The sequence below is a fragment of the Eretmochelys imbricata genome, chromosome 8 (genome assembly GCF_965152235.1).
Source record: "Eretmochelys imbricata isolate rEreImb1 chromosome 8, rEreImb1.hap1, whole genome shotgun sequence".
Lineage (NCBI taxonomy): Eukaryota > Metazoa > Chordata > Testudines > Cheloniidae > Eretmochelys > Eretmochelys imbricata.
The window spans coordinates 61325398-61345381 of NC_135579.1; the positions used below are offsets into that span (position 1 = coordinate 61325398).

Here is a 19984-nt window from a genome sequence, read left to right on the forward strand (position 1 = left end):
GTTAACAGGAAAACTCACTGAATTTTCCTCAGTAACGAATAGATATAAGGATAACATACCAAAAAGCATTACCCATGCTGTCCTGAATAACCTGTTAAAAACTGGAACTAAATTATATGTACAACTTGCCACAAAAATAGTGTGTGCGGTCATTTTAGCTCTTCTATCAGGATCTTACAACATTAGAAGGGTTTCGTAGTATTAAACTAACAATTACTGAATAAGTATGGCTAAGCATGGACTTAGTCTTTTAATCTCAATTTTACTACAGTATTATCCATGGCAGTCTTAATTAGGAAATTGCTTGCTTATGTGGGTTTTTCTACCTTGGATATTTCAGTATGTTGGCTTAGGATGGGAATGGCTTAGTATGCTTGTTAACATAAGCAATTTAAAACATGTAGATGTAAGATAATAGGTTAAACCACTTTAAACCTGGCAAGATATGGTAAGGAGCCTGCTGAGCTGCAGCCAAGTTTCTGTATGACCTGGAATGGATCGTTACTCCGAAGGTGGTATCAGTTTGCTCACCTAGGTGGCTTGCCTTGCTGTCTCTATGCCAAATAGGACAAGTTCTATTACTGGAATGCTTTAGTTAAGGTAGCTGCAACGGTAAATGAGTTTTTAAATGTTAAGTACTATTCTTTGAGAGGAAAGAACAAATCTATTATATCCGCAGTAAATTCAACTGCTTTAGCAGTCCTGTAGTAGACACAGACCAGTGCTTATTCTCAAGCACACTTTTTATTACTCCCGCTATGATTAAAAGGAGAAAAGTTGTCTTGTCTTTAAACTTAAATTGTAGTATGTCACATTAAACATGTAAGAATGTGTCTTACAGCTCCATTCATCATAAAATGGTCTCTGTCTTCGCCATGGACGATCATGTTACCTGGCTGTACACCTGGCCAGTCCCATCCCATCACCTCCAAACAATCAAGCTGTTAAGGCAAACACACTGCAATTACTTTGCTCAGCCATTATTTCCTCACTTCTGACTTTGTGACTTTCAAATTGCTAGTGAGCAGCACACATTCTTTAACAGTACAAAATAAACCTACATACTAGATTTTCTCCTTTTCTTCTTACTCTTTATGTTTAGTTCATTTTAATTTTGACTGGGCATTAAGAAGGTAAAAGAACTTCATGCATGGCATCATTTTCATGGACCACCTCTTTCTGACCCCTAACCTGTCACATCTATTTTGGCAATATAACAAGCTATATTTTTGATTCATAACTGCTTCTGAAACAGCGATAATGCCCTTTTTGAGCAGCATATCTGGCACCCTTCTCCCTCTTACATCAAGGCTTATTCTTTCATTTTGAACACAGTGTGTACTTAATTTAGCTTGACCACTGAGCTAATGTGTGAAAGGGTGTTTTTTGTCCTGTAGGATATTGACGTAATAAACTGCTTTAAGAGCAGTAGCTAAATTCTTCTCTGCTGACCTTTTTAGACTGCTTTGCTTGCTTTTCATCAACCCCACTTTTCAGCACTTTTCACGTGCTCACGTCACTTTAAATGATAGGTAAGATCATGCAAATCTTCCGGGCTATCAAACATATTCAGCACAGGTGGTAGCAATATAAACTTCCCCAACAATGCCCTCTCCCTCACTTGAGGGGCTACCTTCAGAAGTGAGATGTTCTCCTTTGTTTCTCTGCAGAGACTGCCACCAAGGTGCCCATATTCAAAAAATGAATTGCTATCAGAACTGACACACTACTTGTGATCCCATTTAGTATAAACTGGAGAGAGATTTTCAGGACAGCCATCTGACAGTATTCTTTCTGTCATTACAGGCTACAGTGTCTTCTTTACCACATCTAAATGTTTTCCCATGTTTAACTGAAAGGCTTGTCGTTGGACTTAGTGTGGGCATCAGTCTTTCACCCACACCTGTAATTTTGCTTCATGTTTAAGTATAGTTTTATTTACACAATAAATTAATATGTTCAGATTGCCTACTTGCCACTTCTTTTGAACAGTAAATTTATGAAATAGAGGGGGGAGTCTCCAGTTTCTAAGCTTGAGGCTGCTTTTGCAGGTACTAAGCAAACTGGTTATCATCAGAACCAGGTTGTCAATGAAGTTGTAATATAAATGTATTTCTTGTCTTGTCATGGGGATTTTAAGAGCTGCTATCTTGTAGATGTATACTAGTATTTTCTACCAAAATTCTAAATTTTAATTATACTCCATGTCCAGATTTTTGTGTTGTGCTTAGAATTAAATTTCTCTTTAGAAATAGAATCCCTACAATCAAAAAATGAGTGTTGCTAATAATAGAGAATAAATATGCAAGGCATTCACAAATTTTGATTTGAAGAAATACAGGCTATCACCTGTCCTCATGTTTTTCCAGCCTGGTGTGGGTGAGCTGGGTGATATCTTGTGTCTGAGTATTAGACTGTAAAATTAATATTTGCAAATAAAACTTCAGTTACTATGGTCAGGTTGTTATTGAGAGGCTGTTAAACAGAACTCAGCATGATCTTCCAGTTGTAAGATTATTAACTATTTGATAAGTGATTATGGGTAGGGGATTTATAAACAATCTCTCTTTATATCTGATGTATTTTATACAATTCAGTTATTTTGTTAATGTAGTTTAGAAACTGCTGCATAGAGCCCTTTGTTTTTGATTTGACTGCTAGTAAAGAGGAAAGCGTTACACCAAATTTCACTCCAAAGAAGAAGTTTGACTTCATTAGCATAGTGGTTCTTAAAACAGATTAGTGGACCACTTCCAGATAGTCCAAAGAGCTTCTGCCATCAGTAATAAGACATGTACCGCTGAAATGGGAAGTGGTATACAGTCTTCATTTCAGATATGGATGAATCAGCCTTCAACTAGAGCTGTTTTGTATTCCTCAGTGCTCCCTTGTCCTGCTTTTGCCTGTTTGGGTTCCTTCCCAGGAACTAAAGTCTGTTAAGTCTTTTTTTGTCACTGTTACTTTGATGTAAATTCAACCATGATCAGATTTACTGAGGGCTCAACACTGGATGAATAGCAAACAAAAGGGACACAGAAACAAACTGTAGATTGACCTGGGATGGTTAGAACAGTGGGGCTTGTAAGCAATGAGAGAAAATTTTAGGTACTAAAAATGTAAAATCTACATGGAGAGTGGAAATAAAGAACATGCATACAAATTGTAGTGGTGGAATGTAATCAGACCGAAGAACTCACATCAATATGCTGGCTTATTTTCACTTTTGGGCCTAGCCCTTTTAAATGGAACCAGGCATGGTGTTTGCTGCAGAGTGAGGCTGAGAGGGAAGGTGGTCTGAGATTTCTGAAGTCCACAGTATAAAAAAGTTTGACACATGCTGGGTTATTGAACCATCTGTTAGGCTACAACATGGGAATTGTTATACCATAACAGACAATGATCCAGCTAGTTAGGTTTCTCATATCAGTGGGGTTGGGTGAAAAAATGAGATCCACTTCAATTTAGGCATAAACAGTTTATTTTAGCCTTTATTTTGTACATTTTAAGACAATACTATTATCACCTATGAATGACACATACATGCAAAACCAGATAAGGCAAGAAAGATGATCAATCAACTTCTGTCTCCTAGGGATAGAGGAACTTTTTTCAAATCTCTGGTTTCTGTTTTTCCCTGTCTTCTACACACTCTTGTTGTCAATCACGTATCTTTCAGCCCTTGTTCTGTAGCTTTGTGCAGAATCTGTTTACCAAGTTACCTCATCTGTGTACCTATCTAATTAAAACATTCTCATGCATGGAGGGGATGGAATGATGAGAGCGCCTGCAATGGCATGTAGCTGATCTGCGACTGCTAGCACCAAATATCTGCAATGGCCGGTATTGGGACGCTAGATGAGGAGGGCCCACAGTTACTACAGCGAATTCTTTCCCAGGTGTGTGTCTGGTGGGTGATGCCCACATGCTCAGAGTCTAACTGATCACCATATTTGGGGTCAGGAAGAAATTTCCCCCCGAGTTACATTGGCAGAGACCCTGGGTGTTTTTTGCCTTCCACTCTGGCATGGGGCACAGGTTTAAACTAGTGTAGAGGGTGAATTCTCTGTAATTTGAAGTCTTTAAATCATGCTTTAAGGACTTCGGTAACTCAGCCAGAAGTTATGGGTCTATGACAGGAGTGGATGAGCGAGGTTCTGTGATCTGCAATGTGCAGGAGATCAGGCTAGATGATCATGATGGTTCCTTCTGACCTTGAAGTCTGAGTCTATTAATCACAATAACTAACCTAAACTAAGACATTTTTGCTTATCCTGCTAAAACTTACTTTTATATCTGCTTCTGTCATCTATTCTTTACTGTCCTCCCCACTTGCTCTATCCAGTTCTTGCCTTATAATAGTTATTCTCTTTACTGATCTGTTTTTTATGACCTTGGGTTTTTTCTTGTTGCGGGAGAGGCAGTACACCTGGAGCATGACACTCTGCTTTACTCTGCTGTTTACAGAGACCAAGGTTTTACAAATAAGAGCGATAAACCATGAAACCTGGTTTATGCAATCCTGAAGCTGTTTCAGCGAAGTTCTGAAAAGCTGCATCAGGAGAGAGCTACAAAATGCAAACATTCCTTGATATTTTCTTTTATATAATAATTTCTCTAGTTAGTATGTATATTTGACTAACAGTTTGTTACAGTTTTCTAACAGTGGTTACTGCCACATACTCCAGAGGATGTTGTTACCCCACCTCGCTTCCTCCACAATGTATCCGGTGAGGAGTGGTAGGGAAAACTTCATCATAATCTTACTGGAGATCAGTTTATGCCCTGAAGAATAAGGATTGATTAGTCATTAACACGTTTATGCTATTAGTGTAACCACTATTGTGTTCAAATAAATGTCTAATCTTTAACACATTTCTTAGTTTATGGTGGTTTTTGGGTGTGTGTATGTGTGTAAATAAAACTAATTTTATCTGCCTACACATCTGCGGTGTGTACAACGTGGATCATGAGACTGTATGTTAGGAGTGCTGCTTTTAGTTGCATAATTGGGTCTTCTGCCTCTGTTAGAATCTGTGTTTAAAATTGACTACTTTTATTGTATTAAAGGTGAACACGCTTGAGTGAATTTATATTTATTTTGCTATTGTACTAAAATCCCAGTTTTTAAAATTCTCCATCAGGTTTCCTTTGAGTATTCAAGGAAGTTGAGTTGTAAAACTAACATGCATGTTGGGATATCAGAACCAAATTTAAGGGCCAAATAGTGCAATCGCAAGTCTTATTCTCAGTTCATATTCTGAGCCACTGTCCCATCTTAATCTAGCCCAGATTAGTGTATGAGGATGTGTATTTAGAGCAGCACCAGGAACACATAGAGCAGCGCACTGTTGCAATATTGCAAAGAGATGAGAGAAAGGAAGACCAGTCAAACTGGATACGCAAGCATGGGTAGAGGAGTGTTGTCCATGTAGCAGTAAAGTATTCTGAGTGCCATTTAGGAAAACTGGTTACAGGAAAACAAATATGCAAAAGTAGTCATCTGCCTAAAGCAAAACACTCTGAGCTATCCATGATTACTATCCATATTTTTAACCCGTGTTAAACATAAAGAGAGCATTCCTGGCCTTCATTGAAGTTTATGACTAAACTCCTTGAGACCTCAATGAGACCAGGATTTCACCTAGGCCACATTTAGAGCCAACCAGGATAGTGACTGTGACTGGTGTAGTTAAGTTAGTGTGTATACAGGGCTTAAAATACTGCACCAGCAGGAAGGCATTTTTCCTCCCAAAAGTGACTGGAAAGGAATTTCCCCTATTCTGCCAGTTTAAACATGGGCTTTATTCTGATGCTTGCATGTGGAATGACTTACAAGACGCTCTTTTACTTTACAGAGACGGAAGGCTTCAAAATCGACACTATGGGAACCTACCATGGAATGACTTTGAAGTCTGTAACGGTAAGTTAAAAAGCGTTTCTGAAGTGTAGTATGCCTCACTGACAGCATATATAATTGCTTCAGGTTTACTTTGCCTGTGCCTCTCAACAAGGTTGTCTGTTTGTTAGCAGCATTAATGAGAAGTCAATGTCTGATTTAAAATCTGGGGAATGCACTGGTTCTGTGTATAAAATGAAGAGCTCTTTCTCTCTTTCTTTCTCTTTCTTTCCCTTCCTTCTTTTCTTTTTTTAAGATGTTTGTAACCCTGGGTAGAGGCTAACACTTTGCCTACATTAGAAAGGGTTTTCCAGTATAACTATACCGGCAAACGCTCCTACTGGAGATGCAGATGATATCATCAATAATTCTTTTGTCAGTATTGCTTATCCTGGTTCCTATAATGAAATGAGCTTCTACCAGCAAAAGGTCTTTTTTGTCTGTCTAACTGTGTCTGCCCTAAGGTTTTTGCTAGCATAGCTATGTTGGTTAGCGGTGTAACATGTCAGCAAAACTTTGAACTGTAGACTTGGAATATTGCCTCACATCCAACTTTCTGTTTGGGTTTAATTTAGGGATGGTAGAGTTCATTGACCTCTGCAGTATTGTCTAAGCTTTTTCCTCCATCTAGCCTGGTGAGATTGATGACCATTTGTATCACATGACTTGATTTATCTTTTTTTAATGTGGATTGCTATACGTACAGATGAGAAAGCAGAGACCCTCAACCAGACTTTTATTTCATGTTGGTCTTAAGTTGTCTGCTTATATGGAAGGTGGTTGAACATTTTCAAACAAACGCTGTTTTGATCTGCTTTTAAGTAGGATAGATGCTACAAAACTAACATAAAGGCCTCATTAAGACTTTTGCCATGTAGCATATCATAGAATAGAATATCAGGGTTGGAAGGGACCTCAGGAGGTCATCTAGTCCAACCCCCTCCTCAAAGCAGGACCAATCCCCAATTTTTGCCCCACATCCCTAAATGGCCCCCACAAGGATTGAGCTCACAATCCTGGGTTTAGACGGCCAATGCTCAAGCCACTGAACTATCTGTATACCTCTATATATCTGAATAGAAAGCACTAAACATTCTTCCCAATCTGTGCACCTATTGCTACTGTGCACTCCTAATTTGAACATAAAATAATGCCTAGAATGTAAATGTTTCAAAACTAATTGGTTCTTATTTGAACTTTTTCCTTTGTCTAATAAAAACTGTCTTGCCATTGCCGTCCTCTAATCTGAAAACACTGGCACCCAGTTCATTTTTTAATAGTTAAGTAATGAATCCATTTGGTGCCAAAAGTCTGCCTTTTAGATGAATTCAAAATGCACTGGTGTGTAGAATTAAGGGGAAAAATGTGGCTGCTTGAATCAAAGGCCTTGTGTTACAGTGGTGCTTGTTAGGCTAACTCCAGTGAAGGGACTAGCAGCGCTAGGTTACTAAACACAGATTTTCAGGGTGTAATGTCTGTTTCAAATAGTCATGTCGTGACTTGGCAAACACTTGGCCTGCATGTTGTCCTGTGGGAAAAAAATGAAAGTTTCTATTATGATGTTCAGAGCTTTAGCTAAACTAGGTTTAATTAAAATTAAAAATATCTTAAAGTGCAATTAGTCAGGAAAGTGACTGACTCTAGAAATAGCTTTGCATGGCTTCATATCAAAGTTCTGCATCCAAAAGTTTCAAGGATTTCCCCCCTCCCTCCCCGCCCGATAACCCCACCTTACAAATTCAACATAGGATCTATAGTTTTAAGATACTTTGAACTGAAATTTTGTATAGAAGTTGCTAAATTGGATTCCTTTAATTTTTTCCCCATCAAGCTCTTCCATTGAAGAAAAAAGTTTCACTGTTTAAAAAAACAAAACAGACCAAAAAAACTAATTATGAAACTAAAACTGGTTCTTTCCTTAATAAGATCTAGAACCTTTTAGAATAATAATAATCCAGTTTCTTAAAATGTTACGGGACTACGCATAACATCTTTATAGTGCCATGAGAAACGATAAAATCTCATCTGCCATTTTAGAATTACTCCATCTAAAAATCAAGTTCTGTGCTACTTTTAGAAACTTATTTTCCACTAGAAATGTCAGACTTTTCATTAGTAAGTGAAGCTGACTCCGACAGTTGTGATGGAATCTTGGCTTTCTGTTATGGACATGGAGGAAAGAATTGTTACTTAAGTGGTGCAGAAATATTACTATATGCATCTCTCTCCAAGATTGATTTCACTTAAGTGATTGGCATGGTTTGAAGGAGATTGTAACAATACCCGCAGTCAGACAACCTGTCCGTGGTATCAAGTTTCCCACTTCTTTTGAGTTTCACACTTTCTTTTCAGTCCTGTTTCTTCTATTTTTGACACAGTACTGGAAGAAATCAGACTGTCAGGGAATTGAAACATATTCTGCACATTTAAAAAAAACTAATGCAGTAATTTGCTCCCAACAAGTTGAATGAAAAAGTAATGAATATGCATTGGAATACTTGGTCAGTCCTCACTTCTGTGAAAAATGATGCTGAAATCTGATGTAAAGCATACTGCGGCAAGGTAGATGATTCTCTTCACTCATAGCATCCTTGATTGTTTCTATTCTGGCTTCTACATCATTTGTTTTTGGAATGGAGGAGATCACTGATTACCTTGGGGAAGACTGTTCCTCCTGTTGATTCTCTGAGCACAACTGGGTGTTGGACACTGTTGACCACATGTTCTAACCTTGATTTATCAAGTGCTAAGCTGGTGAGTTGGGCACACTCCTCATGGTTTTGTTCTTTAATCCTTGATGCAGCCAAATAGAATTTCCTCAGTTCCTTCTCTTCAGATTCTCTAACTTTTTCATTCTGTGAACCACTTTGATACCCACACTTTCTTTTTCTACCCCCGGTGGTATTAGTTCCCAGCAATTTTCATTTCACAGACAACTGTAAAGGTGTTGACAGAACTCTGGTTGTTCCTGGGCCATAATGTGGAACCCAGCTATCTGTAGTAATCTGTCCACCTCTGACATTTTAGAAATGCAGCTTAAAATCCTACCTTTTCTGTGCTGCTTGTAATCCATACACAGTTGTCCAGTTTTCTCATAGGCTTCTTACTATTACGAACTTTGAGTTTCTCTTAGTTTGTGTCTCCCACCTGCTCTCATCTTCCTACTGTAACTGGTTTGCACTGATTTATATGAAACTCTCAAAACTATCAAGTATGAATATATTGAAACTGCTCTCTGGATATTTGAGAGACTCTGGTGCTTGCATTTTTCTACAAACAAACAAAACTACATTTTAACTGCTGCTTTGTAAGTGATGTTGGAAGTCCCATTGGAATTCAAAATTTGTGACAAAATAGATTGTGAATAGTGGGGTTTTTTGAAGTAATGTCCGCTAAAATAATCTGTGCTGCTAGCTGTTCTTTCTTGGAGTAGGGAAGTTGGAATGCCTAGAAAGAACTAACTCTAGAAAGAACTAACTTACTGTAACAAATTTTTATTGCTAAACCATGAAGTTCATTATTTCTGTAGTTGAACTGATTACAGTAACAGAACTTCCTCAGGAGTGATCCTTTCTCTTACCTGCCACATCTCCCCATTTTCCTGGGATGGTTATAATTGATGAACCAATGAATTACTGGTATTATCATTATGCTATTTAGTTACCCAGCGGTTGAACTGCAAACTGGACGGAATCTTCATTGTGTCTTAGAAACACATGACCTTCCATCCTACCTATAGGTTTCACTGCAAGCCATAATCTCATGTACTGGTTTTATTATTATTTTTTTCATTTTAAAATGGGAATGCTCTGTGTCAGGGTAACTCGGGTAGGGTCAGTGGAAACGTGAATATGAAAGATGATCATATTGGTAGACTTACTCCTATACCATGTATACAGTGTTGGATGATAGCTGGCATTTGTTCTCCCAGTGAATGCTGAGGAAAAATTGCCCACATTTTTAACCTGTACTATTAAGAGTACAAACATACTTGTTTAAAACGGACACAAATAAAATATACCTGATGCTTTTTTATTCTGACCTTGTTAAAGGAAGGATGCTCAGTTAAAAGCCAAGCTAGTGCCATCTAGTGAAAACCTAAACAATAGTGTGACCTTTACCTTGCATTAGACATAATGAAACTCAATTCTGGACTAATAGTATTGCTGTAACTAGAAAACATGAAGCCCTTAGCTGTCTCCTCAGCTTGACATGGTTGTAAAGGTCAGCACAAACGAGCTGTCCAATGACTCATCTTGGAATATTGGAGTAATGAGAAGTTGCTTGTGATTTGCATGTACAATAAAGTTGGCTTTTGCTTTTCCCTTGGTGTGGTCGTGCTCTGTATTTACTATACGTATATTGTGACAGGGTCGGGCCAGATGGCTACAGGAGAGTAATAGCAGGCAGATATATTAGCCCCAGGTTAAGTAGGTCCCTTTTCCCTGGGTAAGGTAACAGGGAAGGTTCCAGAACAATCAGGAACCTTCTGGAGACAATTAAGACAGACAGGCTGATTAGAACACCTGCAGCCAATCAAGAAGCTGCTAGAATCAATTAAGGCAGGCTAATCAGGGCCCCTGGGTTTAAAAAGGAGCTCACTTCAGTTTGTGGTGCGCATGTGAGGAGCTGGGAGCAAGAGGCACGAGGAGCTGAGAGTGAGAACGTGTACTGTTGGAGGACTGAGGAGTACAAGCATTATCAGACGCCAGGAGGAAGGTCCTATGGTGAGAATAAAGGTGTTGGGAGGAGGCCATGGGGGGAAGTAGCCCAGGGAGTTGTAGCTGTCGCACAGCTGTCCTAGGAGGCACTCTAGACAGCTGCATTCCACAGGGCCCTGGGCTGGAACCCCGAGTAGAGGGTGGGCCTGGGTTCCCCACAAACCTCCCAACTCCTGGTCAGACACAGGAGGAGTTGACCTGGACTGTGGGTTCACGAAAACAGCCACACTAAGGGCTGCTGTGAAGCTCCACGGTGAGCAAATCTGCCAATTAGCACAAGACCCACCAAGATAGAGGAGGAACTTTGCCACAATATATAACTTTGTCACTTACTTCTCCAGGACAAAGATGAGGCTTAGTCAGTGTGACCTAAGATTTTACTTACAGCTGACTTCCATGCCACTATATTTTTCTTCTCCTGTGTCCTGGGTTTTCTCCTTCCCTTCACATAGGTGTATTGGTAAATTGTATAATCCTGTATCAAATAATCTTCTCTTTCAAATGTAGCAGTCGCAATAACTGGAATGGCAAGGGTCTAAACTGTCTCTCCTTATCAGTACCACCAGTTGAGACAGGGGTGGGCAAACCTTTTGGCCCAAGGGCCACATCTTGATATGAAAATTGTATGTGGGCCATGAATGCTCACAAAATTGGGGTTGGGGTGCGGGCTGTGTCTGGGGGGTGCGGGCTCTGGGGTGGGGTCAGAAATGAGGAGTTCAGGGTGTGGGAAGGGGCTGGGGCAGGGGGTTAGGGTGTGGGGGAAAGGCTCTGGCTGGAGGTGCGGGCTCTCAGGTGAGTCTGGGGATGAGGGATTTGGGGTGTAGGAGGGTGCCCTAGGCTGTGACCAAGGGGTTCAGAGGGTGGGAGGGGGTCAGGGCATTGTGGGTGAGGGCTCTGGCTGGGGTTTGGACTCTGCGATGGGGTCATAAATGAGGAGTTTAGGGTGCAGGAGGGGGCTCTGGGCTGGGGCAGGGGGTCGGGGCATGGGAGAGGGTTGGATGCAGGCTCCAGATGGCGCTTACCTGAAGCAGCTCCTGGAAGAAGTGGCATGTCCCGCCTCTGGCTCCTATGCGGAGGTGTGGCGAAGTGGCTCTGCATGCTGCCCTGTCCACAGGTGCTGCCCCTGTAGCTCCCATTAGCCTCAGTTTCTGGCTAATGGGAGCTGTGGCGCTTGGGGTGGGGGCAGCGCGTGCAGCCCCCTGGCTGCCCCTAAGCGTAGGAGCCAGAGGGGGGACATGCTGCTGCTTCCGGGAGCCTTGGTATGTGCACACGGAGCAGCCACAGACCCTGCTCCCCAGCTGGAGCAGGGCAAGCCCCAGACCCCAATTCCCAGCAGGAGCTCGAGGGCTGGATGGAAGGCTAGGGGTGCCCCCCAGGCCATAGTTTGCCCATCCTGATCTGAGACACGGTTTTCAATTTTTCTATAGGCAGATTGGACCTGCATGTTTATTTTCATAGTGGGTGTAACAGATTCTACTTTTTGCCTTTCCCAGATTCTAGGAAGCTGTGACTTAATACTTCTGTTTTCCTTTGGAAATCACAGCTTGTGAAGCATAGATAATCTGTTTGTTATTTTGACTGCTGGTATGGAGGCGGTCACTGAAAGTGATATTGAAGGTCATATTCAACTACAACCATCATTAACACTCCTCTCCCTTGGGAACCTTTGCCAGAAGGCATGGATTTGTCCATATCAGATTTGTCTACATGTCCTTGATAAGACACTTGATCAGTTGAACTGGTTGTACACAAGTCCTGTTGGCTAACTAGGTTTTAGTCAGTTTGGGCTATTTTGCTAATAGCAAACTAAAATGTAAACCTCTGTAGTGTTGCCAAATATATACATTCTACACTTAAGAAATCCTAGTTTGTAGGAAGGGAAGCCTTCTTTTTAAAACTTCTAAATCTTTTAAAAATGATTTTTCCAGTGCTAACAGGCTAGCGTCCAATTTTCAGATACCCATATTTTTAACGATTTTTTTGGAAGTTAGTGATGATTGAAAGTCCAGTTGTGATATTTGTTTGACTATCTATCAAAGACTAAAGTTACCCAAATAGAGATTTTGGTCTACAGGTAATGTTTTCAAAATGAAGTTAGTACATTATACAGTCTATACAGGGAAAAAGAAATCACTTTAGGATAAACGTGAACGGGTAGGTAAACCACACTTCTGACAGTTATTCTGGGAGAATCTGAATATTGGCTGAACTCTACTTCATTCGGAAGCATTTTTAGATCAATTTGAGTTTGATGATCAAGAACTGAGACTTGACTAAGTTAAGATTTAAATAATCAACGGATTTTGTTGCCCTTCCCTCCAAAAAATATCCCCAACTTGGTAATATAATAGAATTTCAATTCATCAAAATCCAGCTAACAAAGGTTATCTGAAGATCCAATAAGTATGGCATTGCAATGTCTCCCCAATGGATTATTATGTGGTGGGATAAAGAAGGTCAAGAGAGGAGCTGCTGGATTCTCTAAGGCTGGCAAGTGAGGGGTCAGTGAGGTTAGGGGAAGAGGTGCAATATCATGGGCACACACAGACTTTGCATGGAAGATCTGCACCTTTATGAGTAAATCATGAGATGCTGGTCAATTAATTAAAAGGAAGTATTCAGAGGAAATAAGAGAACACAATGTTTCTCGGTACCAAAACAGAGACTAGATGCCTGTCTGAATTGAAGTATTGCCATCAGTAGGATTTAGGACTGTAGTGATGTAGAAATGTAAATATGTGTAATTTAGTTTTCATGGCATATGTGATTTTAAAAATCCACAAATTAAATTAAAACTACTGCTTCCAGGCATTGCTCCCCAGAAGAGGCCACCCAGCATGATGCAAGCTCTCACGCCGTTGCTGCCTATCAAAAAGGCAAGCTGTAGTGCTCCCCAGCAGTGCAAAAGCAATTAGACATGACTATGCTGTTAGCCTCTCTTCCGCAAAACAAACAATTATGCAGGATTTTCAGAAATATAATCAGAAGGATACAAATCCATCCTCATCACATTTTTATAAAATTGTTAGCTTCAACCCAGAGGGCAATACAAGCATTTTTTTAAAGTTGAGTTTTAAAATTAGAATTGTGCCCTGTGCAAGATCTCGCGCATGTGAGTTGATTGAATGTAGGTAAATTAACCCATTAGCTGCTTGCAGGTATTTAAAATTGTGTGAGAGAAGCATTTGGTGGGATTTTGTTTGGTATAATATTATTTTTACCTGTTTCAAACAAATGGGTAAATTGTAGCACCTTCCTCAGATTTCTTTTAAAATTAGTCAGGAACAGATTTTCCATGAAACAAAAGTTTCACAGGACCCCCAATGACAGGGGGGCCCCTCAAAATGCAGGACAAATATCTGACAACCTGCCTCTGAGTCCCAGCCAGCGGTGCAACATGGCTCAGGCAGGCTGCCTGCATGCCATAGCCGGTGGCCCCATGCCGCTCCCGGAAGCGGCCGGCTGCTGGCACGTCTCTGCACGCCCCTGGTGAGGGGGGTAGGTGGGAGGTGGCTTGGCTCACTGCCCCCATCCTAGGCAGCGCACAGAGACCCACTGTCCCCCTTCCCTTCAAGGGGCGCGCAGAGATGTGCCAGCAGCAGGGCTAAGGCGGCTCCCTGCTTGCTCTGCCTCCCTTCCTTCCTCTGCGCCGCTTTTCTCCCGGAAGCAGCCAGCATGTCCCGGCAGCCCCTGTGGGGGGAGGTGGAGTTTCTACATGCACTGCTTCCACCCCAAGCGCTGACTCTGCAGCTCCCATGGGCCGGGAACCGCGGCCCATGGAAGTTGTGGGGGCAGCGTGTGCTGGTCGCTTTGGGAGCTGTGCTGCCCGAGGTAAGTACTGCCTAGCTCCTGCACCCCTGCCCCTGCCCCAGCCCAGAGCCTGACCCCACACTCCAACCCCCTGTCCCAGCCTAGAGCGCACACCCAGCACCCAAACTTCCTCCCAGAGCCTGCCCCCCGCACTCCCTCCTGCACCCCAACCCCCTGCCCCAATCAAGGTACCTCACTTTATGTTCATTTACTTCCCATTACTTATAATACAGAAGGAGGATGAAGGGGAAAAAAAATGGAAAAATGGGGGTGGGGAAGATAAGAGACTGTTCTTCTCCTTGGCTGGGTCATGACGGGGGGCCCCTGAAAATGACACTGCACACTGGGCCTGACTAACTCTAAATCCGCCACTGAAGTTAGTGTTTAATGCTAGAAAAGGAATAGCCACTTACAAAACTATTTGCACGTGGGTGACACAAGATTTTTATATTGTAAAATGGGTTGCGACGACGGGGGAGGGATACTGAGAGAATGGGCCATTAAACAATAGATGTTTTGCTGTCTTCTAACTGAAATTAAGGCATGAGATCTCTACATAACAGACTGGTCATTATTCTCTGTACAAGTATAACCTCAGTCCAGTCTCTCTAATGTGTGGTGAACTGTGTTCTGTAAATTACCTAGTGTGGACATAATGGTAACCTGTTTTGTAAGTGTAGCATTTTTTGTCCTGCATTAGTCAAGTTTAACCATAGAAACAGGAGAAAAAATCATTGAGGTGGCAGAATGGTATAAAAAAGTGCATGGTTACATAGGTCAGGCCCATAGTATAGGTTTTGGGTATCTTTTTAAAAAGCCTAGTGAAAATTCTTTTTCTTCATTTAAATTTCTTTATATACAGTTTTATGTGCCAGATGACCTATCTCGAAAGAGGAGACTAGAAAAGGTACAACAAAGTTCTTTTGGCACTACTTCTGACTTGGATGAAAGGAGTGCCTAGAAACCCCAACTTAGATCAGTTTAGCATTATAAAATGCCTAGCACAAAAATGTATAAGACAGGCCCTGCCCCGAAGAGTGTACAGTTTAAATACAAAAGTCAGACAAAGGGTAGAGGGCAAATAGGGTCTTGCTCAAGGTTATAGGACAGGGCATTGGGTGGAGCTGGGGATTGTACGTTTGCCTATCTTTTGGACAGTGTTGCCTTTCAAATGTAAACCTAAACGAACTGCTTCTATATAACTCGGAAGAGAAAACTATAGCAGACCATTTTTATATTCTGGCGTGTGAACCATCAATTCATAAAAAGTAATATATTGTAATGTTTTTTGTTTCTGTAAATCAGGGGTGGGCAAACTTTTTGGCCTCAGGGCCACATCAGGGAGTAGAAATTGTATGGCAGGCCATGAATGCTCACAAAATTGGGATTGGGGTGGTGGGGGCATGAGGGCTCTGGTTGGAGGTGCGGGCTCTGGGATGAGGCTGGGAATGAGCAGTTTGGAGCGTAGGAGGGTACTCTGGGCTGGGACCAAGAGCAGGATCAGGGCTGGGACCAGGGTGTGGGAAGAGGTGTAGGTTCCGGCTGGGGGTGCGGGCTCTGGGGTGGGGCTGAGGATGAGAGGTTTGGGGTGCAGGAGGGTTCTCCAGGCTGGGATCAAGGGGTTTGGAGTGTGGGAGGGGGATCAGGACTGGGGTTGAGGTGTGGAGAGAGGCTCAGGGTTGCAGGCTCCGAGCAAGTGTCTCCTGGAAGCAGTGGCATGTCCTTGCTCCGGCTCAGATAGGCGGCTTTGCAGGCTACCTCATCCGCAGGCACTACCCCAGCAGCTCCATTGGAGCACCAAGGATCCGGAGCGGGTCCATGCCACGTCTTCCAGGAGTTGCATGGTGCAGCCCCTGACCCTGTGCTCTGGCTGGAGTGCCGGAGCGGGGCCGAGCCGCAATGTGCGCTCCCCCACCCCCCGACCCAGCACCACAGCTGGAGAGCTAGAGCGGGGCAAGTTCCAGACCCCACTCCCCAGTGGGAGCTCTCAGGCCAGCTTAAAACGGCTCGCGGGCTGCAGTTTGCCCACCCCTGCTATAAATGAAAATACAGTCTCTGCCCAAAGTGCTTGAGAGTAAATAGGAGTGTCCAACGGACTTTGCCGTTCTCAGGTTTTATCAGAATCATGTGAAAGCACCCCATGCAGATGGGAATCTTAATCTTCAGAGCAAATAGCCACAGTATTGGACAGGTTTCAGAGTAGCAGCCGTGTTAGTCTGTATCCTCAAAAAGAACAGGAGTACTTGTGGCACCTTAGAGACTAACAAATTTATTAGAGCATAAGCTTTCGTGGGCTACAGCCCACTTCATCAGATGGATAGAATGGAACGCACACGCACACGTTGGAAGTTACCGTACAAACTGTGAGAGGCTAATTAGTTAAGATGATCTATTAGCAGCAGGAGAAAAAAAACGTTTGTAGTGTAATCAAGATGGCCCATTTAGACAGTTGACAAGAAGGTGTGAGGATACTTAACTTAAGGAAATAGATTCAATATGTGTAATGACCCAGCCAGTGCCAGTCTCTATTCAAACCCAAGTTAATGGTATCTAGCTTGCATATTAATTCAAGCTCAGCAGTTTCTCATTGGAGTCTGTTTTTGAAGCTTTTCTGTTGCAAAATTGCCACCCTTAAGTCTTTTACTGAGTGGCCAGAGAGGTTGAAGTGTTCGCCTACTGGTTTTTGAATGTTATGATTCCTGATGTCAGATTTGTGTCCATTTATTCTTTTGCGTAGGGACTGTCCGGTTTGGCCAATGTACACGGCAGAGGGGCATTGCTGGCACATGATAGCATATATCACATTGGTTGATGTGCAGGTGAACGAGCCCCTGATGGCGTGGCTAATGTGATTAGGTCCTATGATGGTGTCACTTGAATAAATATGTGGCAGAGTTGGCATCGGGCTTTGTGGCAAGGATAGGTTCCTGGGTTAGTGTTTTTGTTGTGTGGTGTGTGGTTGCTGGTGAGTATTTGCTTCAGGTTGGGGGGCTGTAAGAGAGGACTGGTCTGTCTCCCAAGATCTGTGAGAGTGGGGGATCATTTTTCAGGATAGGTTGTAGATCTTCAATGATGCACTGGAGAGGTTTTAGTTGGGGGCTGAAGGTGACAGGTAGTGGCGTTCTGTTATTTTCTTTGTTGGGCCTGTCCTGTAGTAGGTAACTTCTGGGTACTCTTCTGGCTCTGTCAATCTGTTTCTTCACTTCAGCAGGTGGGTATTGTAGTTTGAAAAATGCTTGATAGAGATCTTATAGGTGTGTGTCTCTGTCTGAGGGATTAGAGCAAATGCAGTTGTATCTTAGAGCTTGGCTGTAGACAATGGATCGTGTGGTGTGTCCTGGATGGAAGCTGGAGGCATGTAGGTAGGAATAGCAGTCAGTAGGTTTCTGGTATAGGGTGGTGGTTATGTGACCATCACTTATTAGCACAGTAATGTTCAGGAAATGGACCGCTTGTGTGGACTGGTCTAGGCTGAGGTTGATGATGGGATGGGAATAGTTGAAAAGATAGTGGAATTCCTCAAGGGCTTCTTTTCCATGGGTCCAGATGATGATGTCATCAATATAGTGCAAGTAGAGTAGGATGTTAGGGGACGAGAGCTAAGGAAATGTTGTTCTAAGTCAGCCATAAAAATGTAAGCATGCGGGTACCCATAGCAGTGCTGCTGACTTGAAGGTATATATTGTCCCCAAATGTGAAATAGTTGTGGGTGAGGACAAAGTCACAAAGGTCAGCCACCGGGTTTGCCTTGACATTATCGGGGATACTGTTCCTGATAGCTTATAGTTCATCTTTGTGTGGAATGTTGGTGTAGAGGGCTTCTACATCCATAGTGGCCAGGAGGGTGTTTTCAGGAAGATCACCGATGGATTGTAGTTTCCTCAGGAAGTCAGTGGTGTCTCGAAGATAGCTGGGAGTGCTGGTAGCGTAGGGCCTGAGGAGAGAGTCCACATAGCCAGCCAATCCTGCTGTCAGGGTGCCAATGCCTGAGATGATGAGGCTTCCAGGATTCCCAGGTTTATGGATTTTGGGAAGCAGATAGAATACCCCTGGTCAGGGTTCTAGGCATGTATCTGCACAGATCTGTTTCTGTGCTTTTTCAGGGAGTTTCTTGAGCAGATGGTGTAGTTTCTTTTGGTAATCCTCAGTGGGATCAGAGGATAATGGCCTATAGAATGTGGAGTTAGAGAGCTGCCTAGCAGCCTCTTGTTCATATTCCAACTTATTCATGTTGACGACAGCACCTCCTTTGTCAGCCTTTTTGATTATGATGTCAGAGTTGTTCCTGAGGTGGTTGATGGCGTTGTGTTCTGCGCGGCTGAGGTTATGGGGTAAGTGCTGCTGCTTTTCCACAAATTCAGCCCGTGCACATCGACAGAAGCAATCTGTGTAGAAGTCCAGTCTGTTGTTTCGACCTTCAGGAGGAGTCCACGCAGAATCCTTCTTTTTGTAGTGTTGGTAGGAAGGATTCTGTGGGTTAGTATGTTGTTCAGAGGTGTGTTGGAAATATTCTTTGAGTTGGAGATGTCGAAAGTAGGATTCTAGGTCACCACAGAACTGTATCATGTTTGTGGGCCTGGAGGGACAAAAGGAGAGGCCCCGAGATTGGACAGACAGTTTTATTCTTCCCTGGGACTCGTCAAGCTCCTAACTTTTTCTTCTTGAGCCTGCTTTTCAAATGTTTCCCATGATAGCCATAATGTTCCTGGTAACCAGAATAATTTTTGTAAAGTTAGATATAACTACCTTCAGTAAATTCACATCCTGTAATAAAGTCCTGCAGTTTCTCATTGTTCTCACAGTATTTTTAGCTTTCCCAAGACTAGATAATTGGAAATAGTGTTATGGTTCTGTGGATGTCAAATTACATGAACAGGTTTTCCTTTAGCTAGAATGCAGTCAAACAGGCAGTTGTGTTTTTAAGTTGTTCGATAAGATGAAACAGCAACATATGTGGGTGTTTTGAAGAAAGTTAGAGTTAAAAGTTGAATAATGCAGTCCACGAATTTTCACGTAGGGTAGCTTTCAAATCACGTATAGATGTGCCAAGGCATTTGGTGTTGGGCTACTGTTTTGGGTTGGTGCCAGTGCACTACATCACACAATAGTGCTGTTTGTTTTATTCCTCAAAATAGGATGTATTTTATTTTGAGATAATTGTTATATGAATTTGCAGATCTCCGCTAGTCCAAAGTGGGTGTTGACAGATATGGCAATTTCCTGCATATCCTTGCAAGACCTTATTGAATTTCGGTATGTTTGGGGTCCGTTATATTAAATGCCAAGTTTATGTACTGTTGCTGGCTGGGATTGCATGTAACTTCTCTAAGGGGGAGAAATGATGTGAGACTTGGAAGTTCAAAGGACTATATTGAAAATGTGACTAAATCGAGAATGGACTTTTGGAACGTGTTAAGTGGATTTCCTAGGGGAGAGATTAATGTAAATTCCCTTACACATACACACCTCTGGTTATGCAAAAACTCTGCCTTTTGAAACTATACCCTGGCTATAGGTCTTTGTCTGCTGATGACCTTTTCCAAGAGACTGAAGATTG

At 42.3% G+C, this 19984-nt stretch overlaps 1 protein-coding gene across 1 annotated transcript in view; it reads left to right on the forward strand.

Moving 5' to 3' along the window:
* The window catches only part of CDC73 (cell division cycle 73), a 177637-nt gene that overhangs the window by 41719 nt on the left and 115934 nt on the right, over nt 1–19984 (forward strand). The window contains exon 10 of the mRNA XM_077823775.1: nt 5856–5920. Within this exon, the coding sequence (XP_077679901.1) occupies nt 5856–5920 (65 nt within the window). The remainder of the gene's footprint in view (nt 1–5855; nt 5921–19984) is intronic.